Source organism: Gouania willdenowi, chromosome 18 (genome assembly GCF_900634775.1).
Source record: "Gouania willdenowi chromosome 18, fGouWil2.1, whole genome shotgun sequence".
Classification (NCBI taxonomy): Eukaryota; Metazoa; Chordata; class Actinopteri; order Blenniiformes; family Gobiesocidae; genus Gouania; species Gouania willdenowi.
This window is the reverse complement of record NC_041061.1, coordinates 25979398-26005166: the sequence shown is the minus strand read 5'-3', so window position 1 is coordinate 26005166 and position 25769 is coordinate 25979398. Positions and strand designations below refer to the sequence as shown.

The following is a 25769-nucleotide window of genomic DNA, read 5'->3' as shown; positions in this document are numbered from 1 at the left end:
TGCCTTGTGTGCTCTGAGACCGTTCTTAAGGGTCTGATTAAACCTCTCCATGCCTTCATTGGCCTGTGGGTGGTAAAAGGCCATCCTAATGTGTTTTATCCCCCTCCCCTCTACAAAAGCCGCAAAGTCATTGAACTGAGGCCCGTTATCAGTGGTAGTGGCGTCGGGGACACCCCAGCTGGCGAACAAAGAGGAGAGGAAGTCGTTGACCACTGCAGTGGTGACAGACTCGGCGGGAAGCACCTCCGGCCATTTGGAGTGGAGATCGTATGCCACCAGGAGGAAGCGCTCATGTTGAGGGGTGCCTTGAAGTTCACCACATATGTCCACCTGTATGTGAGTCCATGGAGCCTGAGGCCATGGCACGGGCTATAAGGGTGGAGGTGGGGGAGAGACAGTTTTCCCACTGGTGAGGCAGGCCGCACAGTCTCTGACAAGATCCTCGATGTTGCTTGACGCTTACAATGCTTAGGTGGCTGTTGTGGACCATGCCCAGGACCTGTTCCCTCAAAGCGCTTGGGACCACCGTGCACAGCCATCTTGCCACACAGACTTCATTTCAGCAGGAAAAGTCCCCTCTGACCTGGTGAAATGGTGCTAGTTCCTCAGTAACTCTGGCAGGCCAGCCATTACGAATGAAAGTGCAGAGCTGCGCAAGAACAGGGTCCCGTGCAGAGGCCGACTGAAGGTCTTTCAGGGAAGCAGCTGCCTCGAGGGGCGTGTGGAGCAAGATGATCAGTTCTGGTTCTGAGGAGTCCTGGTTGGTGTCTGACGCATACGTGGGTGTGGCTCTGGAGAGGAGATCTGCCACAACATTCTCGCTGCCTGGGGTGAACTGTGTGGTGATGTTGTATGCCTGCAGCCTCTCAGACCACCGATAAAGGCGCAGCGGTTTGTGGCGTTGTTGGAGGCGTCGCAGGGCACGAACGTGGGGCTCTCAAGGTCACAGTGGGCAAGTACAGGTGAGGAGGTCAGCTCAGACTTGAGCCGGCGGACTGCAGCAGAGCATGCAGGAGACCAGACCCAAAGTGCATCTTGCTTCAGGAGGGCACGCAGCGGCGCAGTAGTGTCAGAGTAGAAGGAAAGAAAACGTAAGTAATACGCAGTCATCCCCAGAAACATTGATAGTTGCACCAGGCAAGAGGGTTCAGGCAGGCGCAGGACTGCATCAACGTTTGAGTGCAGCGGGCATGGGAGGATGAGCCACTGTTCCCACATGGCCGGCGTGCTGAGGCACCCTAGTGTCCCACGACGTTAACCTCGAGCTCGTTGTTAGGATAAGTGGGGCCGGAAGCCTGGTCTGCCGGGGTCACAGTCTGTGCCAGCGGAGTGGAGAGAGAAGGAGCCGGGCCTCTAGCCGTTAGCTGCGAAACTAGCTGACCAGCCGGTGCCATTTCCACTGCCTACAGAGTTGCATCGTCCGGTGCCATAAGCAGTCTTTCAGTCGTGTGTTCGTCTAATTGATCCCGAATAAACTCGTCTTCTAGGTGTTCAAATTTGCACACACTAGCTAAACATTGGAGGTTCGTGACGTACTGATGGACGGACTCACCGGCTCTCTGTCAGCGCAGTCTGAAGATGATCCGTTGGACGATGACGCTCATGGAAACAGTTTTATTTTTCTTTTGCATTACCCAGAATGCCTCGGGAGCACGGGCTCCCGTTCACCAACAGCAGTAACACTTTACGATCGTCAAACATCACACTGTCGTGACACACACACATACGCAGGTCGCTGTGCTACATAACAGATAGGACTGGGATGTTTGATCATCATGCATGTAGAAGAGCTGATAACTTTTTAGGGAATTAGATTCTAAGGTTGGGGTTGCCAGGAAAGAGGGGAAGTGAATGTGAGGGAGGAGGTTCGTGGAGGCAGCGAGGGAAAACATGTAGGCTAGGGTTCCCCAATTACTTTTGCCTGGGGGCCACATTATGTCAAGGTTGCCAAGTCAAAGGCCAAATGTCTATTTTTTTTCCCATTTGACTTGTAACTTGTTATATTTTATGACTCACGCATTTTTTGGACAAAACAGTTACAGTTGATACACAGGTGATAGTTACATGTGCCAAATTAACCCACCTAATTTACAAACCTCTGCATGTCCCAGACACACACACTTTGTATGTGTCTCAAGGATTGGAGTCCAGAAACCAATAGGCAGGAATCAATACTATTCAATGTTGTTGTTTGAGATGTTTTAGAAAGTCTCTAAATGATTATTAAAGTTACTTACTATCTTAATCCTTTTTTAAAATTACAAGATTACAATTTAATTTAAAACAACGTTCAACAGGAGCAGTTAGGGTTTAGGGACTGGCTTGAACATCCCACAGCGATGGCCAAGGTTGGATTCAAACCTACAGAGAGATTTTCTGATATATTTGACCCTCTTTTATTCATGGAGTGCTTCGATGTGGACCATTTCATTCATTGTTTTAACAGTCGTTGTGTAACTATTTTGGATCAGGTGGCTCCTGTTTAATCCAACTTGTCTACACAGAAAAAAGCGTGCCCTTGGACAAATGAAGACATCTTAAGTCTTAAGACATGTGTTGAAAGACTGAACGCCTCTGAACGCCTGTGGAAATCCACAAACCTTGAGGTGCACAGGCTTTATCTCAGGGATCTTGTGTCATCATCATACAATGAAATGGTTGAGCATGTGGTCCTCATTTAGGACCGTGACATTTGCTGACATTTCGGCACTAGTGACCAAGATGAAACCCTCCTCTTGTTCATCTGATGTCCTTTCTTGTCGGTTCTTTCAAAAAGTGTTTGAGGTAATTGGCCCTAGGGTCACCAAAATGGTTAATCTCTCCCTGTCTACTGGTGTGTTTCCAAAGGCTTTCAAACACGCCATACTGTAGCCATTACTAAAAAAAAAGCAGGTTTAGAACCCACGGACCTCAAGAGTTTCAGGCCTATTTCTAAACTCCAGTTTCTGTCTAAGATTGTTGAGAAGGTGGTCTGTGATCAGCTGACATTTTTCCTATATCAAAGTAAAATCCATAAGACTTTTCAGTTCGGTTTCCGTAAACAACACTCTATGGAAACTGCCTTACTGAAAGTGTCCAGTGACATCATGATGTCTGCTGATTCTGGAAAATACACTGTTCTTGTTCTCTTGAATCTGTCCTCAGCCTTCAGCCAGGTCCTGCTGAGAAGATTGAGGGATAAAGTAGGACTGTCAGGGTATAGCTTTAGTGTGACAGCTAACCAAATAAGGTCTGAGTCAGCAGATTTGTTATGTGGAGTCCTTCAAGGCTCCGTTTTGGGTTCTGTCTTATTTTTGTTGTATTTGACCCCCTTGGGAAAGATCATCCAAAGGTTTAGTGAGTTTTCTTGCCACCTATTCGCTCATGATATTTAGCTTTACTGCTCCTTTAAGCCGTCTGAGATGCAGAAGCTAAACTCCTTACTCCATCGTTTAGTGGAAATAAAACAATGGCGAGGCAATAACTTTCTGCAGCTCAATGCAGGCAGAACGGAAACATTGATTATTGCCCCAGATGACTCAATTCTAGGGATTAAACAGTACTTGGGTGACTTAGGCCAATCTGCTAAATCAAGCCTGAGAAACTTAGGCGTTATTTTTGACAAAGACATGTCGTTAGTGCAGCACTGTAAGCAGCTGACAAGGAACTGCTTCTTCCAACTAAGGAAAATATCTAAACTCAGGAAAATGGTGTCACAGAATGATATGGAGCTCATCATTCACTAATTTGTGTCTTCACGTTTAGACTATTGTAATACTTTGTTTTCTTGTCTGAACAAGAAGGAGCTGTCTTCAGCTCTCTGCAACGAGAATTCTGACCCTTACAAATAGGAGCACTCACAAATCCCCTATTCTAAAAGAACTCCATTGGCTGCCAGTGTCTTTTAGGATACATTTTAAAATTCTGGTTCGAGCCTTCAGAGCCTTGCAGGGTCAGGCTCCTTCTTACATTAATGATCTGATCCAGCCTTACACCCCTGCTTGGGCTCTGAGGTCTGTGATCAGAATCTGCTGATGGTTCCTCACACTCGTTTTCGGACCGATCTTTCCAGGCTGTTCCTCCCAGGCTTTGTAACGAGCTTCCGCCATCTCTGCATTCTGTTGACTCTTTTGACACCTTCAAAAGTCAACTTAAGACCTGTTTATTCTTTCAAGCATTTAATTAGCTACTTTTGGGCTGCTATGATTTAATATAGTCTTAGCCTTTTATATTGTGTGTAGTGTTTTTGCTTTAAAACTGTGTTGGGAAGCACTTTGTGACTTTTTGTCTGTGAAAGGTGCTATAGAAATAAATGTTACTTACTTACTAATACGTTTGATGTCTGATGACATTTGCTATGACAATGCTAAAGGTTTTTGTCTATAGGTGTTGCTGCTCTGGACTCAGAGGTGTCAGGAAAGATCGGCCTACGAGCTGTGATATATTATTTTTCAACAACCATCATTGCTGTTATTCTTGGTGAGTTCATATATTTATTTTCTGTTTTAGCAGCATTGACAACTCAATTAATTGTGGCTTAACTAAAAAAAAACCGATATAATTATAGAAAGCTAATATTGTGGCTTTAAATGCTCTCAACCACTTCATCATCTATATTACTGATTTAATGCAAACAAACAACAATACTGTCTTACCACTCAATGAAAAGGAATGTTTTTACTGACTCAGTGATTGTATTCATAACAGGGATTATACTGGTGATGACCATCAAACCTGGAATTTCTCAGACAACAGAACACATTGACAGAACTGGGATCACGCCCAACGACACTACTGTGGACACACTTCTGGATCTCATCAGGTATCTCATAGCACTGCCAAATTTTAAATGTTGCATAGCATTCCTTTGTTATTGAAGTAAAAGGAAAGTTTCTTTCTGATAAATTCTCTTTATATGTCACCAGAAACATGTTTCCTGAAAATCTGGTTCAGGCCTGTTTTCAGCAGGTAATAGTTGTTGTACAGTAACCCTGCATTTGATCTGCAGTCTTGTAAACAATTGTGTCTAAATTGTACATGGAATTCAACATAAAAGTAATACAATTATTCAATTTCAGTACAAAACAAAGCGCAAAGAGATACAGCAGCTGAATGTGTCAGTCAACACTGCCACAACAATTCCACCTTTATCAACTACCGTATTAGCAGCAGTGGAGGTAGGTGTGCACCTTACATTTCATTTACTAAAAATGGGCTCCGTATTTCCTTTCACATTTTTTTCTGATTAGTAACTTATGAAAAGGCAAATGTTGAAACACTCTCCTGAATACATTTGGTGTCTTTTTATTAACTTTCGGTTAAACACTTATAGGCATTAGCTCCGAGCCTACTAGATTTAGAAGCAAAGGTTTGCTTAGAGTGACCCAAAATGGTTCATCTTACTAGAGACTGACTACACCTGCCAACCAGCTTCTGTACATGTTAAAAAAAGACCACTATGCAATCCAATACATCCAAGAACTACTGTTAGATTTAATAATATGCAAGACTTGCAGTGTGTGTGTTTAGTAGTTTTGTTTACATAATTATAGGGAAATATTTATTTAAAATGCCAAAAAGCAAATAATGTATACCAAATACAGCTGTAACTGTAACCAAATTAAAAAAGAGGTATCACTGGCATTTTAATGACACCAGACTATTTTAAAATTACATTGAACAATTTACGATTTGTAATGGAAATATGTATGTCCTATATAACAGACCTATAATATATTATATGTATAATATAACAATAGGTATTCAATATTAATATTTTTGTGCCATTGATAACTCAGTTTTTGATTACCTAGATCAGGCATTGACAACCTCTGATGCGGCGGCATAAACACTGACACGGTGGTACTGCGCAGTATTAATGGCGATCCCAGCTTCAACAGTAGCCTGATATCCTGAGTTTGAGTGACAGCTTCCAGCAATACTCGTAGCGCTGTAGCCGCGGTCCTGCTAGTGCTGTGTCATTCGGAAAAGATGGGGCTCTGAGAGATGAGGCTTTATAGGGAATCAGAAGAGCCAACACGCATCCTTTCGCTGCTTAGCTATCACAGTGCTCAGTCCCAGCACTGCTCATGGCAGCAGGGCGTCCATGTGGCCAATCACGTGAGGATATAGGATCACAAATTTATGTGAAAACAGAGAAGAGATGAGGAGAGCAGTATGACTGAGTGACACCTAAAATCTACTGCCATTCCCACACACACAAGAATAAGCCCTCCTACTGCAACTTAAAGCTGCAGTATGTATTTTTTTTTGGCATCATTTGGTCAAAAATCCATAATCATCTTTGAGTATATTGTAATCCAAAGTGGACAGTGAATCTCTTGTCCTTCTCCTGGCCCTGTAAATTAAGTTTAGAAATCCAGGAGCTGGATGTCAGCCAATCAGAGATCTTTCTACAAACACGTGTGCTCCATGGGCTGTTTTGGGCATTACTATTGGCCGCTCGACTGAAGTCAGGTGCGTTCACATTCTATAAACTGCAGCTTTAAAGCATTTATACCAAAACACATAAGCTCAGCCAAACAGCACAGTATTGAGGATAGCCAATAGGTTTGAACAATATGTAAATGTAAATATGTAGCTGTCTCTCTATGTTTTATTTACATGTACAGAAGTAGGTTCCTATGTGAGTCAGTCTCGGGTAAGTCCGCGGCAATGGTGCCGTTCTCGTGATGTCTGTCCATTGTCTGTCTTACTATTACACAATTTATCAAGTGAGCTGGTTTGTTAATTCTGGCCTCAAATGTTCTCCTTCTTTTCCCCTGTCTTGCTAGAACATCACAAAGGACTATAAAATAGTTGGCTCATATTCTGATGGAATCAACGTATTGGGAATCATTGTGTTCTGTGTTGCTTTCGGACTCGTCGTGGGGAAAATGGGAGAGAAGGGTCGTATCCTATTGGAGTTTTTTGATGCTTTAAATGAAGCAACTATGAGACTGGTTCAGTTAATAATGTGGTAAGTTGAAAACACACTGTGGAAATCCAATATTGAAGTTTTCTATAGGCATACAAAATGATCTGTGCCATCTATTCAATGTTTAAACCCTATCCAATAATTATCCTCTACACCTAACCAAGAAACATTTGGAATGATGTTACTGTGATAGATGATTTCGTGATTTAGTTTAAACTATTACAACCTTTTCACTTCTGATACAATACCAATATTGCATCCTTGAGTATTGGCTGCTACCGATATCAATCCGATACTATATCAGCACGAATCATACATACTTTTATTACTTATTTTGTAGTGTGAAATGTTAGAAAAGGCTTGATCAAGTGATGTCACTCAAACAGAGAACAATAGTCATCAACAGTAGGTATGAGAAAAACTGACCCATTTATTATTAACCAATTGGTTACTTACATTTTAACCTTCAACATAATATTGTATTAGTATTCTACAATCAAATAAATATATAATATATATCGGAGATTTGTTTTCTGGCTGATATTGGACCGATATCTGATATCAATATCGGATCAGCACACCCTACTATTACACAACTTGTTCTTTTGGCAGACAGCATTGACAGACAGTGTCTGTAGAAGCTGTTGGTTACTCTGGACCTCTTTCCAATTCTTTATATCACATGATTTTTTTTACACCACTGACATGCCATTTGTCATTTTAATTTGCTATCATAAAAAAGTTTATATTTGACTTGTCTATAGAAAGTTTGGCTTTACTTTAGATAATGATTGTCCAAAGAAAATCACTGTTTAACCCAGAACATCTGACAGAGAGGATGTTAAAGCATCATTCAAGAGCAATAGCACTGGAATTTAAAGATAAGAAGAAAAACAAATTAAAGAAGGAGAGGGAGGAGTCTTTAGACAAGAGCAAAAGAGCAAGAGTCAAGAAGTTCAAGGGCATGTACAGACTCTAAATACTGGTACGATGAATGGTAAAGGATAATGGGTTGTAGAATAGGATGGGAACATTGGGTCTCAAAACAAGCTGTATGACTATGGTGCAGGCAGCAAGACAAATAGAGTCAGGATTGGGCTGAAGGTCAAAGAGTGTTTTAGAGGTAAAGAGGATTTCAGATAAACTGATGAGCATGAAGCTGGATGTCGATGGTGTTATAGGAAATGCCCCTTGAGTTGGATGTGAGATGAAAGAAAGCAAGAATTCTTAAGGGCGCAGAGTGATAAATGATTATGGCAGACTTCAATGGTCATGTTCTAGCAGAATGGAGGTGATCCTGGTTTCAAGTAGAGGAATGAGGATAGATAGTTTATTATTTGCCCAAATGGATTGATTTTTGTTTTTTCACAACTTCTTTAAGCAGAGTTGATAAAGTGATGGAAGTTGCAGGAGGAAGAGTGTTGTGTAGAGTTTAGGAAAGAATGGTTAGGGAGAGCTACTGCAGCACTACTGAAATAATTGTGAGGAAGGTTCTGCACATTTCACACACTGGGAAACTCAATGTGTTTTTCATGATTAAAGTGAAACAAGGACAAATTGACTTAAAGGGTATCTGTTGTGAAAATGTGTTTAATGTATTACCAATAAACCAAATATGCACACCTTCTTTGTTAAAAAACACATTAAAAGGACTTTGGTTGACTTTGAGTCTGTTGGGCATAAACTATGGAGAGGAACCATTTTGGAGAGGATATGACACACTTGCGTTCATCCCCCCAGCCTGTCACTTTAAAAAACTGATGCATTGTGGGAGGTAGAGGCGGAACAGGTCTGTTTACATTGTGGGAAGTGCAGCCTTGTGTAACCTCTACTTTAGTGATAAAAGTGCACCATCAAGGTTGTATGTATGAAGAGGATTAAATATCACCTTTCTCACCACCTACCTGCTTCTTGTATGCGGCCCTGCGCTGACTCAGCATCAGAATTAGCCTAATGAACAGATCTGTTGTTAGCAGCAGAAACAAGGCTGTCCAGTTATGTGTTGGAAGTACAAAAATACGGCGAGCAACTGTGATGAAAGTTACGTGAAAGGATATCTGTTCATGGATGGGAGGATGCGGTGAGGTTCAGCACCTGAGACGCCATAAAGAAAAGGTAACAGCTTAACATTTAGCCACAAGGAAGTAAAAGGGAACAATCTGGTGGGGGTGTGGTCCGTGCCATGACACCTGCCCACGTAAGCAGAAATGTAGTAGTGCTCAGAACAAGTACGTTTACAAGCCGCATTGAGATTTTCTGTGAAGAAATTCTGTCACGACTGCGTCTGTTTTCAGACATAACTTTGGCTTGGTGTCCATTAGCTTAGCCCACAGATCCCTCTCATAGCAGCTCAGCTTGAAGCACTCCTCACGTGCCACCAAATTTCGTCCGAACTGAAACGTTTTAAGTGTGTATCCTGTATCAATATTATGGAGCCAACATCTGGATAACTCTGACTTAGTGTCATTATTTGGCTTCGAGACACAGAATAAATGTTTTTTGTGGGTTTTCTCTCTCGTTGTTATAGCAACCATTAGCTTTACACTCCGCCATTGTTCAGAAACTGTAGACCAACGGAACACTGTTGCCTAGCAACAGCTCACAGGAATCAACGAATGTGCGTCATATCCTATCCAAAATTGCGACTCTCCAGAGTTGATGCCAGACAGCATAAAATCGTTCTTAAAAGTCCTTTAATGCATTTTTTATAAAAGGTGCACATATTTGGTTTATTGGTAACACATTGAACACTTTTCACTACAGGTACCCTTTAATGGTGGAATGAATAAGCGCTGAAGAGCAATGAAAAGTAAAAGTGAACAAAGAGGTGAGATAAACAGACGGATAAGGAAAGTAGGCAAGAGTACAGGCAGACATGTCGAAGCACAGAGAGAGGAAGCAAAGACTAAAGCGGGGACGTATAATGAGTTGATTTCGAGGTTGGACACTAAAGGAGGAAAAAAGGACCTGGTCAGGCTAGGCAGGCAAAGGGAGCATGCTGGGAAAGATGGAAGAGAGGTTAAGGTGATGAAGGACATAGATAGATAGATAGATAGATAGATAGATAGATAGATAGATAGTATGGATGTAACGATATCTAAATTTCTTGGTTCTGTATAATCACGGTTGTAACCTCACTGTAAAATAATTATTGTGACGTGGGAAAGCTTGCGGGTTTACAGGAAGGCACACAGTTTACAGCAATGCTAACAATAACAAGAATGGTGACCATTGAGAAATTGTTCACTATTTTGACATTATTTATCATCATACTGTTAGGTTTATGACATTATATACTGAATACTGCCTACTAACAGATACAGATTCTTTAGCTAAAGTGCAATAATTCTAATCGAGTCAGAAGCACTCTTAAAAGCAACACAGGTGTAGAAACAGCCTAGTAACAATAAATGAAGTAATAATAATAAATCAAGGAATTCAAAGTAGTGCAAACTGTCTTATTCTGTTTAGCTGGATTTTTTTTCTAGAGAACGATGAACAAGTCAATATTTAAGGTTAGGAGAAGTCTGAGCATTAAAATATTCACTAACCTTTTAAAGCCCTTGTTGCTAACAGCAGAAAACAGCTGTAACTGCGCAACATCTCTTGTTATTTCTTGAACCCTTGTAAATGCTTCCTTTAGAGTTTTTTGACGAGACTCAATTGTTTGTTTGACACAGAGCTAAGACAAAGGGAGAAAAACAACCTAAAATACTTTTAGAATACCAAATAATACAAATAGGCATCAAGTCAGACTTGATTTCAGTTCTCAGGCCACCCATCCGAGACAGAGACGGTAGATAGGCATGGTTTTCGTGCCAAAAGAACTCATCCAAATCACCATGGCGTCACCATGGCGTATCTGGCTGGCAATGCACAGCCTGGAGAAGAGCGAACAGTCGTTCTTCAGAGATGACATCTGGAGCTGTTTCCTTGATGCACTTGACGAAGTGGTCCTGATTTCAAAATCATAACATCACGTAAAAATGATAATGAATGTACTTTTTAGATCAAAGTAATAATTATTTGGCATGTCAACTGTTTTGTGGCCAGTAAAATTCCTGATGTATGATTTATAATACAAGGGAAAAACATTCCCACCCCCTAGAATTGATTTAACCTACAATATCAAAGAATTCCAAATAAGCGATGGCGGCCATCTTGACAACGGCTGCCATTTTTGTGACAGGTCGAATCTGAGATGGCCCTTTATCTAAAAACCACCACTGAGGCATAGTCTACCTGCAGATTCTTCCAAATAGTTCACTTATCTGCATGAACAGAAAGGTCAACCAGAGCAATACAAGTGAACAAGGAAGTAGAACAGGTCAGTGAAATATTAAAGGCAGACTAAGGCAAAGAGCAGAGAGATGGGACTCTTTCTGTCTCTCACAGACACACACACACACACACACACACACACACACACACACACACAACATGACAATTTTCATCTGATGGCATTAGCTTTAGGAAGCAGTTAGTCATTTTTCCTCTCCATTATAGTTGAACATCACTGAAAACCTTTCTTCCTAATACTAACTGACAATAGCAAACCGATAAGCTTTTTCAACATGCTGAATCAAACTGATTCACCATGTTGTTAAACATTATAATAATAGCTTCAGGATTGAAAACACATAGGGGGACAAACGTTGACTTGCCTTTAGATTAGCATGTTTGCCATGGTGGAAATCAAAGTTATTTTGTGTTTGTAGGTACATGCCAGTCGGGATACTGTTCCTGATTGCTGCTAAAATCATTGAAGTGGAAGATTGGGAGATATTTCGGAAGATGGGTCTCTATATGGTGACAGTGTTGAGTGGGTAAGCAGTTTTACAGTGTAAAGGTTTTACACAGCATATTTATGGCTGGGTTCAGAGCGCTCTCCTACCACAGAGGTACTTAATACTCATCTCTTTGTGGACCAAGAACATTCAAAACTGCTCAACCTGCAGATATAGTAATTACAGCTTCATCTAGATTTATAAATCTAACTGACATCAATATAGGCTGTAGTGTAAATGTTCCAAAGATTTGTGAGTGAAACCGAGAAGACGTGCACTTTTGCTGGTGTTCTTAATGCCTCATAAATTGCAGGTAATAGTCTTTTTAAAGAGTTTTTCTGCTGGCCCAGTTTATAGTCAGCATTGTTCTGAACAACCCCTCATTTCAATGGAAAACGTAAAACAAAAGCCCCTAGTGCCATTGTAGTGTCGGATCTTGTGTCAATACAAAAGGAAAAAGAACAGGAGACACTAAACCTGGATTTAAAATGAACATTAGCAGCAAGGTCACTTTCTAAACCAGTGGTTCGGCTTTGTTGAGTCAGTTTCAGCGGTTCGGCAGAGTTTAAATTAAAAGAGTAAATATTAATTATGATTTTGTATGATAGTCGTGTTGTTGGTTTTGTTCTTTGAACACAGTAACTTTGTGTGTAACTGACGCATGATTCATTTTGCGCACTGATTTAATACAAACAGGCAGGGTTGGGGCCAATTACATATTTCAGTTGCAACTACGTTTTCATTTACCCATGTTCAATTATAATTAAATTACAATTACAGTGACCAGCATTTTTTTAAATCACAATTAAATTACAATGATTTTTTATCCTGAGAAAATCAATTACAATTACGTTCTCAATTACTAAATTTCAGTAACAATTAAAGCTGCACGCAGCATTGAACGGGGCCCTCGCAACCAATCGCATGTCAAGAGGTGTGTTGCATGTTGGGGTGTGGCAGAAATGTTAAAGTGTTGAGATGTAGCTGAACATTTTCAAGGATTATATTACAAACTTTCCTGCAATATTCTGTGCAAATATAATGCCTATGATTTCCGTTTACCAATAGGTGGCGCTATGACTATGAATGAGTGTTGGGTTAAACCATAACTAAGTTTTTTGGCAAACTCTTAATAACTACCATAAGCTTTGCGCTCACTCGTGTGCCACGTGATCCCCCTATGCTGTGAAATGTTCCTGGTCAGAACCCTGTTGTGGGAGTGTGGTAGAAAGAAATAGCAGTACTTAGCCAGATCAGGGAATCCTCAGTGTACTGAAGTAATAGTTCTTCAGTACACTGAAGAATTCTTACATCATCGCTCTGATTATCCAAGCAATAGATGACAGATATCAGTCTCTACGGGAATACTTTTAACTTTACTTGATATTGTGACCAAGTTTTGTGTAATTTTTATAGGAATTAGGTGGGATAGTTTGTAAACAAAAATAAAAAATGCTGGACTTTCGAAAAAAAGAAGTTTTGTATGTGCTCGTGCATGTTCAAGCTCATTTGCATTAAGAAATGCCTCTTATTGACCATATATGGTAGAAGCAATTCCTTTAAGAATGCGTGCACTTTTTCCAGTGGATTTTTGACATGACCAAAGTCATAAGTGAACATAAGGGATCAACTAACAAACATCCTGATCAACGAGTCACTTGATACATGCACAAAAATAATCCTTAAAATGTCAAATCTGAATTGTGTTACTTTTTAAAGACAGTGACAGCCAGACTTCCCTAAAATAACTCTACGATTCTCTGTTTTGTTTGAATGGCAGCAGCAGTTCATATTGGATGTGAAACAAATTGTATTATCTCTAATATTGACATATACTGTATCTGCTTTCTGGTATTTCTTAGGCTGGCTATTCATGCTACAGTCAGTCTGCCACTCCTATTCTTTATCATTGTAAGAAAGAACCCGTATACATTCACGTTGGGAATGGCTCAGGCTCTGGTGACAGCACTCATGATCTCCTCCAGGTTTGAATTATCTGTTTTGGTAAAGCTCCATTGAGATTAATACTTTTAAACTTTTTTCCTACATCTAAATTTGTATCTTCATCATGTCTTCCAGCTCTGCTACACTGCCTGTCACTTTTCAATGTGCCGAAGAGAACAATAATATTGACAAGAGGATCACACGCTTTGTGCTTCCAGTTGGTGCTACGATCAACATGGATGGAACAGCACTCTATGAAGCAGTGGCCGCTATTTTTATTGCCCAGTTAAATGATTATTCTTTAGATGTGGGCCAAATTGTCACCATAAGGTACGTTATTTGTTCTTACTTTTTCACTTATTCCTTAATCTTCTTGCACTGCTTCATCTTGAACAGGATCACAGGGGGCTTCTAATGCACTATTTCAATAAAGTAAACGGATTTACGTGGTATGAAAAGGTTTGGGCACCCCTGACAATTTCCATTATTTTCATTTAGAAATCATTGGGTTTTTGGAGCAGCAACTTAATTTTGACCTATCAAAAAACTGATGGACACAGGGACATTTCAGGAGTGAGACTAAATTTATTGGACTAACTGAAGATGTGTAATTTACTTTAAAACCAAATTACACAGGTGCAAAAATGTGGGCACCCTTGTCATTTTGTTGATTTGAATACCTGTTACTGCTTAGCACTGGTTATTTGGAACACAAAAATGGCTTGGTGAGCTCTTCAAGTCTTTATCTTCATCAAAAGGTGCATCCAATCATGAGAAAAAGTAATTAAGGTGGCCGATTGAGTGTTGTGTTTTTCTTTGAATCTCCTGTGAAGAGTGGCAACATAGGGACCTCAAAACAACTTTCAAATACTCTGAAAGAAAAGATTGTTCAACATCATGGTATAGGGGAAGGCTACAAAAAGTGATGCGGAAGAATCCTTTTCTGCAGGCACGCCACAAACAGAGTCACTTGAGGTATGCAAAAAGCACATTTGGACAAGCCAGCTTCATTTTGGAATAAGGTGCTGTGAACTAATGAATCAAAGATTGAATTATTTGGTCGTGGGCACCGTACCTGGGCTGGGGTGTCTCAGGGCAGGTATTTGGTTTGGGCTTTTCAGGGCGCGCTCTCCTGCCATCTTCTCGGGAACTGGTGCTGGCCTCCTCTCTCGGTGGTCTTGTGGGCGGTCTCCAAGGTGTGTTGGCCTGGAGCATCTCCCCAGCACGCTGGTGTGGGAAGTACCAGCCCTGGGGCGTGGTTACGTGGCCTTTCGGGATGATGCTGTTTGATGGGGGGTAGTGCTTGCTGTTACAGTGGGTGGGGGCGGTGTCGATCGCATGTCTTGGGTCTGTCTTATTAGCTGCAGGCTGATGAGTGGGTCTGGCACCCTTGGGTGGGGGCTGCTGCACCACACCAGGTGTGTGCCATTTGTGTGCTGCCTTCTCGCAGTGACGGTTGTTAGTCGGTTGAGCACCGCCCTGTGGTTCGTGCTGTCTGGCAGGCAGCGAGGCCAGGGCTGCTGCCCTTGCGTCGTCTGAGTCTGTGCGGCCCTCTTGGATGGGGGCCACTTTGCGGGCTGGGGGGGCTCTCCCCGGGGGGCCTTGCCCGGAGGCTCGCCCTCGGGGGTTTCCGTTGCCGGGGGGGTGCCATTGCGATCTGGCGTGCTTAGCTTGCTGGCTGGGCTGGTCTTAGCATGGGTCTTCCAGGGGCGGGCAGTGCCGGGCGTGCACTTGCACGCCTTCGGGTGTGACGTGGGTGTGGCCCTCCCTTGGGCAGTACCCTGCGGTGTTGGGGTCTGCTCCTCCGCATACCGGTATGACGTTCTGGCTGGGGCCCCTGGAGGGGCCTGATTTTGACAATAACTAAGGCTCATCGTGCTGGCGATGATCAATGAAGAGGGATCTGGGGCACTCTGGGGGGCTCGGCCGGTGATCCAGGGTGCCTCTCCTGACTTTGGGCTTGACCGGTGGGCGCCAGCCGGCTCCCTGTTTGGCGCGGCCTCCTATACGTGGGCCTCTGCTTCTTCTCTGGGGTCTCGGAAGCAGGGCCCCCTGAGCCCTCTTCTGGGGGGTTGGGTGCTGGGGCTGGGGGGGTTTGCGCTGCGGGGGTGCCTCAAGTTGGGGCAGTGGTGGCGTGCGTTGGGTTCTTGGCTCCTTGGGGCTTTCTCGACTGTGTATATGGGGGCGCTGCCGGTCTGGCTGCACATCGAGCCTGTCATTAGCATAAATAAGGTGCCATGAAAGCTGTCATTAAATTAAGCTGTCACCTTACACCTTTTGGGTAGGGTTAGGGTTAGGCTAATTACAGGTGTCATGTCATAATAATGACAATGTAATGTCAGCCTTATGTATAAAACTTCAAGTGAAGTGTTACCCAAACTCTTCCTCAGTTTAGACCAACCAAAACACTTAATAGTCAACAAAGTAGTCCTGTTTTTATTGAGCACTTTATTCCGGTCAGCTTAATGGAATGTATTCAGTAAAACCAAAAGTCAGCTAAAATATTGCTTGCTCTGCTGGAGGTCATTATTAGCTTTAACTGTGGATTCTAAACTACATTTTGGTTGTTGTTCTGGCCTGGGGCCATTCAAGCCATTTCTTCATTATGTTTTGTGAATACAAATATTTGTGTTACCAGCCACTCGTTCGTTCCGCATACAACTATTAACATGATAAGCAGCTTCAAGTGCCGCTACTCAGTATGTACAGGTTTACTTTTGTCATTAAGCATGTGGTTACACATACAACTCAGAGTCCTGGGGCCTCATGTACAAAAGGTATGTACGCCCAAAAACAGGCGTACGTGGGGGCAAAATCTGAATGTAACTGGAGTGAGCATGGAAATGTGCGGTGCTTCACGTCAAGTCTTGAGAAGGCGTACGTTTGTTTCTACATCTTATCTAGGGATTTATTAGGCACACTACCCAAATAATACATTCACACTTTAACCCGTGAGCTGCTGTTGACCTGTATCATTTACACATTTGTTGTTGTTTATTTTTATTTTTTTAATCTGTCTAATGTGAGTCAGCGACATGTTGTTCACTACCTGTTAAAGCTCTGTGAGTTGGTATCCCCATGTAGCCAGTCATACTCCAACAAACTGTTCATCAGGAGGGGAGTCGGGTGGAGGCGGCGGGGTTGGCAATTGACGTATTGGTAACCACACTTCCCTTATAGAGCGCTTTTGTCCCAAAGCATTTTACACTGAGTCACATTTACCTGTAACAAATTCTGCCAGAGCCTGATTTATGCTTAGATGAAGGACAGCGTGAAAAACATTAGATGTGCGCCTTCAGAACGTCTCTGATTCACTCCCAGAAAGAAGGGTTGCCTGTTGTATTGCTCTGTCCCAGCCCAATATTGTTACTCAGGGACATATTTTGCAATTATTGTTATTATTATTAGTAGTAGTAGTAGTATTTTCCCTCTCTTCCTTAATCTGCCTCCCACTTCTTACCACTGCACCCACACACAGTCATAGACACAGTGTGTCTATGTGTAGTATCTTCACTGTTGAATCAACTCATCTTAAAAAATCTCTTCTTTCCTGTGTTAATGGTGGTAAGAGCAGCTTTTTCTGATTACGTGGAGGGGAACCCCGGTGCCGCTCTCATTTCAGTATGATTTACATATGTAAATGGGGGTGTGGACAGTTAGGGGGCACATATGCACTCACATCCACACTGATTCAGATGTTCAAACGATGGGTGCGTGGATCCGGTCGTACAAATAGATCATACATACAAGCGCACGCCTGTCTCTGGATTGAGACGTACACTTATTTCTTTGTACATGAGGCTCCTGCTCTCTATGTGGTAGTACCAGAGGTGGACAAAGTACTCACCTTTATTACTTGAGTGAAAGTACAGATACGTTTTGTCAAAAACTACTCCAATACAAGTGAATTTAGCTCAGTCAAAATATTGCTTAAGTGAAAGTACTGGGATATTTGCATAAACAGTTACTTAAGTATTGTAAGTAAAAATCTCAAACTTGTAGTAACACTTGAGCATCATGACATATATTTAACAAGCAATAAATAACTAATAAAATGCATGTTCAGTGTTTCTTTTGTTTAGCCAACCAGACATGAAATGGCTGTTCATGTAACACAAGTCACTTTCGGTTCAAAAACCTTAAACATGGGCCAAAAATACGGCCTTCGATGCTCAGGCAGAGTATCTTTATCCTTCTCAGGGTCAATCTCTGCCAAAGCCGTTATCCAAACAACATCGCTATTAGACGTGACCTGCCTCTCTCATTGACGAGCCTGACATATATCAAAGGTTTGGCAGAACTGGGAGAACTTGTATGAGGATCACCAGAAAAGGTACTGACTAACGAGAGCAGCTATAAAAATATAGTGAAGTAAAAAGTACAATATTTGTCTTTCAAATGTAATTGAGTAAAAGTAAGGATTCCCCCCCCATAATAATACTCAAATAAAGTACAGTAATTCATTAAATGTACTTTCTTACTGTTCACCAATGGATATTACACAGCTCAAGAACGAGTCGTTTATACGTGTTTTTATTCATGTGCCAGAGGCCAGCCTTCCATTCACCTTCTCAGCATCCATCCTTTCTCGCGCTAATCGAAACGCATCACCTTACAGTTCATTTACCCCACAGTGCCCGTGTAAAATATAGAAATAAGACTGAACCCAACCCGGCCTGTCGGATTAGGAAAAAGATCTTCCGTTCTAGTCACTGACTTGCTTTTTATTTATTAGTGATGCCACTGCATGTAACCACCACATATATAATATTCTTTTTCAGGCCTCCATCACTCACAGGCACATTTTTCTCCTTCTGAAATTATTTTACCTTGACATTTGTGCCTTGATCGAGCATAAAATGTCATTGGTCAGCAGCTCGTTTAGGATACAAAACCATTGATGAGGCCATGAGACCATTTCTAGTAGAATGTGGGTGTGTCTAGGGGGATTTCCCATTGTTTTGTCAAATGAAAAACAAGTACAGTGTAAATACGTGTGGGAAAGAAACAGCCTCTCCTGTTATTACTGAGAGTTGACCACCTGCTGAAATGTTTAAATAAATTGACAATCCCATGTCATCATTTTCACAATATGTTTTATTTACTAGTAATTACAACGCTATGCATTACTGATCAGAGAAAGTGGATGGAGCATGGCATGTATTTATCTACTTCTATAAATGAGTCAAACCTTTGTCCTGTGTTTTTGTTGAAGAATAAATGATTGTGTCGTTGTGTTTCAGCATCACAGCGACTGTTGCCAGCATTGGAGCAGCAGGTGTCCCTAATGCAGGCCTCGTCACAATGGTCATAGTTTTAACAGCGGTTGGATTGCCTGCTAATGATGTCACTCTCATTGTTGCTGTAGACTGGCTGCTGTAAGTTTTCTAGATTCTCCCCGAAACATTGTAGAATAAAGCAGAAAAAAGAAGGAATTCTGGGAACTATTTCTGCGTCACTGTGTTTCAGAGACCGCTTTCGCACCATGATTAATGTTCTTGGCGACGCTTATGGTGCTGCAATCGTCCAGAAACTGTCCAAGAGAGAACTGGAGAGGATGGATCTAATATCAGATGTGGACGTTGCCAACCCTTTTGCTCTGGACGTCACTCTGGACGAGGAAGGAGAAAAGAAATCCTACATTAATGGTGGTTTTACTGTTGACAAGACTGATGCAATCTCATATACAGAAACGTCCCAGTTTTAACCTCTGACGACTGTAGATCTACAAAGTGCTTTGCAAGTATTAATCCATTGCGAAGAACTCTTCCTTTGTCTGCACAATGACAAGAATAACGCTCCTTCTAAACTCATCTATGCTAAGCTATCGACGTTTGCTATTCCAAACTGATCACCCCACGAGGGGAACATTTACAATAACCGCTCAAATAAAGTGCTAACTTACATTCTGTGCCAAGATCAAGAAACTTTGTTCTCTAAATATAGCAATACACTCTGAAGAAGAAAACTACATGTGAGCATGAAAAGTTTTTGAAGCATAAAGTCACTGATGATCATTTCATTATGAATAGTCAATAAAATCAAATAAAAAGATAAAATGATAAGGACATATTGGAAGGTGTGTTGGTGAAATTATTGATCAAATGTAGCTCTCATAGCAACAGCACTTTTTGACCCCTAGATGTCAGCATTGGGTTGAATTTCCCTTTGATGTGATAATGTTAAGGTAGTAAAAATGTACAAAAGTCAATACATTAATTAATGTAAATAGATATTGAATATTTAGTAGTTAATATAAAATTTACATTGCTGAACATTGAGCATGAAAAATAGAAAAATATTAACTTCTTTGCAGCCCAAAAAAACATTATTATTATGTGATTGCACATTTTCTCTTATTACAAGTTTTGAAAATAGTCTGAAATTGTACCTTTATCAATAAAGGTTACATTCTTTTGTTTCGATTTCTTTGCGATGGGTTGGACTTTTCTCCTTGACAGCAGCAGACCAATCAGGGCAGCCAACCACTCCCTGTGCTGGCAGCTGATGATTCTAGGAGCAATGGTTAAGTATTGTCAGAATGTTAGCTTATATGTAACTTTCTTTACTAGTGTAGTCATGTTCGATGAGGAGATACTGAGGCTCGAAGCAGGAAGCAAATGAAAAAAGAAAGGCACCCCCATCATGCTGTTTATCAGAGGAAGACCAGCATGTTGGACCATACCCCCCCCCCCGGACCCTGGCCTGTTGAGGAAACACCATGAAAAGGATGGAGTCAGATAGTTAGACATCTCATTAGTACCAGAGCAGGCTACTGATTGTCCAGCTCATTGGAAGCTGCTCCACACTGCAGATGTCTCACTCTGACAAAAGAAACAAAGCTGAAAACAGAAAGACACACACACACACACAGACAAAACAATAATAATAAGACCAGAGCCGTAACACCCCCTTCCTAAAACTTAAAATCAAACATTTCCCCCCAGGGGTGTCAAACTCATGTGGTTCAGGGGCCAAATACGGACCAGTTTGTGCTTAAGTGGGCCACAAAGTTTAGGTGAAAAAACATTAAAGCAGAACTAAGTAACTTTTTCACCTTAATAAATCTTTCTCGTAGATCCTGTGGCGGTAATACAAGTGCTTATGTATGGAAGCCCAAAACAGTCATAATTAAATAAATAAAAACAACATTTTGACTTAAATACCATTTTGATAAATAACAGACAAATATATAATATGGCCATTAAATTGTTAAATAAGATAATATTAATATGAAATACATTTTATTATTCTTAAATATCTATTTCCACAATGGCTTTTTTATTTCATAATGTCGTTTTTCAGCAGAATGACTTCAGAAGAAAATTTGCCAGGTTTTGGAAAAATTGAAAGTTTTTTCAACAATTTGAGATTAAAAATGATTGCCGTCATGTAATATAAAAACTGGAAAACTGAGCTCTGCAAATATTGTGGATTTTATTTGAATTTTTGTATCTGGAGGGGCTGAGATATCTACGATTGAATTAGTTGGTAATATACAAAATGTTTCATGTTTTTTTCTGTTAAATTTACTTTCTCAAGCGGTCCAAATTTGATGCTCTAAGGAGCCAGGTTTGGCCCCCGGGCCTTGAGTTTGACACCTGCCCTAAAATGTTTGACCTCAGGAAACAGAGGGCATCAGACACCTCATGAGTCTCTGGTAGGAGTTTCTCATCTGAGCCAGAAACACAAGCGGGTTGTGTTCACTGTGTAGACCACCACAGGTAACGAACTAGAACCTACATACACTTTCAAATGTTGGAAGGTGTCCTTCTGCAGCAGCAGCAGTGCACCAGCACCTCTATTGCTCACCTCCACCTCGGAGTCAGAAGCGGTGTACACTGTATCTTTTTTGGGTTAATCTTTAAATTAACTTTGATGATTTTCACTTTTTCTAAAAATGTGCCATGTAGATGACAAATGAAAAAAGAGACAAGACAATATCAAAAGTAAGTAAAACAACGAGCAAACAAACGTAGCCAGGTGTAGTTTTTTTCACATTTAATTCCAAAACAAGTTGTTTTCCATTGTTAATACAAAGTAAAGAATGTAACGTTGCATTGCAACAAAATATCACCCTGGGATTTTAAAACATAAATAAGATTAAATCAGGTGCCAAAATTCATTTAAACTGTTGGAATAAAATAATAATACAATCCTTTGATGGTTTCCATTAAATGTTTACTTTTCTTCCTTGTCTGCAGAATGACTTTCAGAGTTGTTTTCCTGAGGAGTGTTTGTGTCACAGCCAACGGCTTCCACACCTTTCCGCTGTGGTAGAATTGTACAAAAAGCTTCTTGCCAGCTGCCTTTTTCTAGATATGCTAAGATGATCTCAAAAACTGTGGGAAAACCAAAGAGAGGATTTAGAAACGACAAACCATTCCTTATATATATATATATATATATACACAATATGACTGTTAAAAACATACAAAACTACAGAAAAATACACATCACAACAATAATAAACAAGATTACTCCATAAACACAAGACTACAACTACATAAAAATGTACAATATTAACAAAATACCAGTACACAGAAATGATAAAACTCACAAAAAAAAACATAAATAAAAATACATAAACATGAAAACGGACAAAGCCTTTGTTAATTCAAAATGACTGACTGTGACCCCACTGTGACAAAAGTCGAGAATAACTGCTAAACTAGACCAGGGGTACACTAATACAGACCTCAAAAGTTCACACATTTATAATATTTGGTCAATCCACAAATCATAACAAACTTGATTTTTTAAAACTAAGAATTTTCATCCAAAATGAAACAAAATAAATACTCGAAAATTAAAATACTATTTTATTTTTGACATAAATTCAAATTTCTATTTAAATAAGACAAAATCTCTGAAAAACAAGGATATTATTAGAAGGCTTAAAAAACCCTTTCCTAAGACTAAAAAATGCATTATCATGAATTAAAAACTTAATGTACTGAAATAAAACTAAATAACCCTTTCAGTTTAACATAGAATGTTTTGGTAAACACATACAGTATCTAGATGTCATATTGTTTAAATAAACTACACGGTTTAATGGGAGATGTGTCTGTTGTTGATACTTTGGCACATTTAGAGTGATGCTCAGGAGGAGACACTGATAAATATTCATTCAATCTAAGCTCCAACTTATAGAAAAAGATAAATTACCAAAGTGTTTTAAAAACAAAACCACAAATGCAACGTCTTTCCCCTTTGTGGGTCGCCACAGCAGATATCCTTCTAACATGGTCAGATCACCGTTTAGCCAGGTTCAGCTGTGAACCGCTGCGCTATCCCAGTCAATCAGTAAGGTACCAAAAACAAAACTAAAATAGTGCAATAGCATTCATATATATATATATATATATATATATATATATAAACATCTGAGGAAGCAGCTCAAACTCTGACATCAACCCTAATTCACATTCAGAATTGGCTCATCAGTTCCTGTCTCCAGTTAAATACACAGAAACATGTTTTTTATTAAAAAGGCCTCCCATATTACCCGCTCCAATGTGTATTTTGGAGAACAAGTGCTGCAATTAGTGAAGGAATTTAAATATTTAAGAGTGTTGTTAGACTCTACACTCTCCTTCAAGAGTCATGTCAAAATGATAACAAGAATAATTAAATACAATTTGTCTAACTTTAGCCAGATAAGAAAGTGAATGACTGATAAAGCTGCTGTGATGTTTTTGCAGTGCATGATCCTTTCCTATGTAAGCTACTGTATAACCAGCTGGTCTCTGACAGGTGTAACAATTCTAAAACCAATTGAGAGGCTTTATAAAAAAGCTTTTTAAAATTCTAGAAAAAACCATTTACATACCACCACTGCAGTATTCTTTCAAAGTATAATCTACTGAGCTTTGAGAACTTCATAAAATTCAAAAATGTAAGTTTTATTTATCAATCAATCAATCAATCAATCTTTATTTGTATAGCGCCAAATCATAACCAATGGTATCTCAAGACACTTTACAGTAGAGCAGTCTTAAGGACGGACTCTTCATTTTATGGATACACACATATGCATATATACGTATATACACATACATATGTATCCCACACCCAACATGAATTCATCATGGCGGCAAGGAAAACCTTCTGTTAAGCAGCAGGAACCTTGTGTGGATCCCATTCCTATGATGAACAGCCATCCACGTTATGCTGTGTTGGGTGTGTGCAGATGAAAGGGTGGAGACAGAGTTGTTGAGTCTCTGTAACTCCACACTGAGGATCCCACGGACCTGCAAGACAAAAGCCAGAAGGAGTACAGGAGCAAACACACAAGGGAAGAAGCAGACATAGAGGGAGTGTTTGAGAGAGGAATGGGACCCTCTCCGGTCCCTCTCTAACCTAAATGACCTCTCTCTTAACGCCCTCTCCAACCGAGCATGCCAGACCCCCCCCCCCAAGACAGGATAGATCTGATTTTAGCAATGTTACGGAGATGAAAGAAGGCAGTTCTTGAAGTTTGTTTTATGTGAGAGTTGAAGGATAAGTCCTGATCAAATAGAACCCCAAGGTTTCTAACAGTTGTGCTTCGTGCCAGAGTAATGCCATCTAGGGCAGTTAGGCTAGCATAGGTTTCTCTAAGGTGTCGTGGGCCCAGTACAATGACCTCAGTCTTGTCTGAGTTGAGAAGAAGAAAATTTATATTTTTTTTATAAGAGCTTACATGGGTTGGTTCCACCGCCTCTTAATAACTACATTAAATACAGAACAACTGCCTCGAGGACCACTAGGGCCATAAGCAGGGGTGACTGTCAGGTGCCTGTGAGAAAAACTACCTTTGGTCAAAACGTCCCGTCCTACAAAGGCAGCGTTCAGTGAAACAGTTTACCAACCACAGTGAGGGAAGCCCCCAGCTTTAACACTTTTAAAAGTCATTTAAAGGAGTGGCTCAGATCAACCCAGACTTGTGACCACAAGTGATTTGAACTGATATTTTTATAATGCACCTTAGGGCTATGTGCAATGCACTGTTGCACTTTAAATAAAAATCTTAGAGAAAGAAGCACATCAGAGCTACAGTATGTGCACTACACTATAAATATACATACTTTTATTTTATGTTCAAGTGAACTGGTTTTCTTTCCCCTGTCCATTTCTTCACCCTACAGCATCCTGTCTATTCTCTTGAGTGTAGTTGTTCTGATCCCGATGTTCCATTTACATGAAAAGTTACTGTATTTTATGATTCCCATATTCTTTGTCCTGTATGTCATCCTTTTGTATATTGTTTTGTGTCTCACCATGTCTCATTGTTAAGTGAAACATTTTATTACATCAGCCTGTCTAGGGACAACAGATGGAAATTAGCCGTTGGCTATAATCTGGCATATTTACATTTTTTTTGAATGTTCATTAATATGTATTGTCCCTACTTAAATAAAGAAAGAAAGAAAGAAATATATTATACATTAAAAAAATTAAAACAGACGAAAGATGTACAATAAGGTGGGACTTTTTCATCCACCCTAGACACATGAATTACATGTCTATACTGTATATATCAACAGGAAGCTTATGTACTGATTAGGGATGTAACGATATCTAAATCTCACGATTCGGTATAATCACGGTAGAAACAATAATTATTGGGAAAGCTCACGGCTTTACAGGAATGCACACAGTTTTGCAGCAAAGCAAACAATAACAAGAATGGTGACATTTGAGAAATTGTCTGTTCACAATTTTGACAGTATTTATTGTTATACTTTTAGATTTATAACATAAACTGAATATTGCCTACTAACAGATTCTTTAGCTAAAGTGCAATAATTCTAATCAAGTTCAGAACGCACTTAAAGGCAAACAGGTATAAAAACAGCCTAGTTTAGAACAACAACATAAAAGGATACAAACTGCAGATGTGCTCAGTGAGCTTAAATCATTGCACAGACAACTTCACAGCCAGAGGTGTGTTCCATAAATGAGGGTTAACAAACTCTGAGTTTATCCATAAACTCTGGGTCAACATACCCCGCGATGGGAAACTCTGGGTATCTGATTCCTTTTTTTTTTTTTATTTTATTTTATTTATTTTTTTTGGGTATTTGATTCCATTACAGCTGGTATGATATGAGTATGTAAACCTTGGGTTACTTTTG

The 25769-nt window shown here is 40.4% G+C and overlaps 2 protein-coding genes across 2 annotated transcripts in view; one reads left to right on the top strand and one right to left on the bottom strand.

Moving 5' to 3' along the window:
- The window catches only part of slc1a1 (solute carrier family 1 member 1), a 33822-nt gene extending 14105 nt beyond the window's left edge, over window positions 1-19717 (top strand). Inside the window, exons 3-12 of the mRNA XM_028474289.1 lie at window positions 4366-4458; window positions 4687-4801; window positions 4905-4947; window positions 5058-5156; window positions 6774-6958; window positions 11635-11742; window positions 13566-13688; window positions 13783-13977; window positions 18891-19025; window positions 19117-19717. Of these exons, the coding sequence (XP_028330090.1) occupies window positions 4366-4458; window positions 4687-4801; window positions 4905-4947; window positions 5058-5156; window positions 6774-6958; window positions 11635-11742; window positions 13566-13688; window positions 13783-13977; window positions 18891-19025; window positions 19117-19354 (1334 nt within the window). The 3' untranslated portion in view covers window positions 19355-19717. The remainder of the gene's footprint in view (window positions 1-4365; window positions 4459-4686; window positions 4802-4904; window positions 4948-5057; window positions 5157-6773; window positions 6959-11634; window positions 11743-13565; window positions 13689-13782; window positions 13978-18890; window positions 19026-19116) is intronic.
- Window positions 19718-21627: 1910 nt separating this feature from the next.
- Window positions 21628-25769, bottom strand: part of trmt10a (tRNA methyltransferase 10A) — a 29179-nt gene continuing 25037 nt past the window's right edge. The window contains exon 7 of the mRNA XM_028474248.1: window positions 21628-21989. Within this exon, the coding sequence (XP_028330049.1) occupies window positions 21829-21989 (161 nt within the window). The 3' untranslated portion in view covers window positions 21628-21828. The remainder of the gene's footprint in view (window positions 21990-25769) is intronic.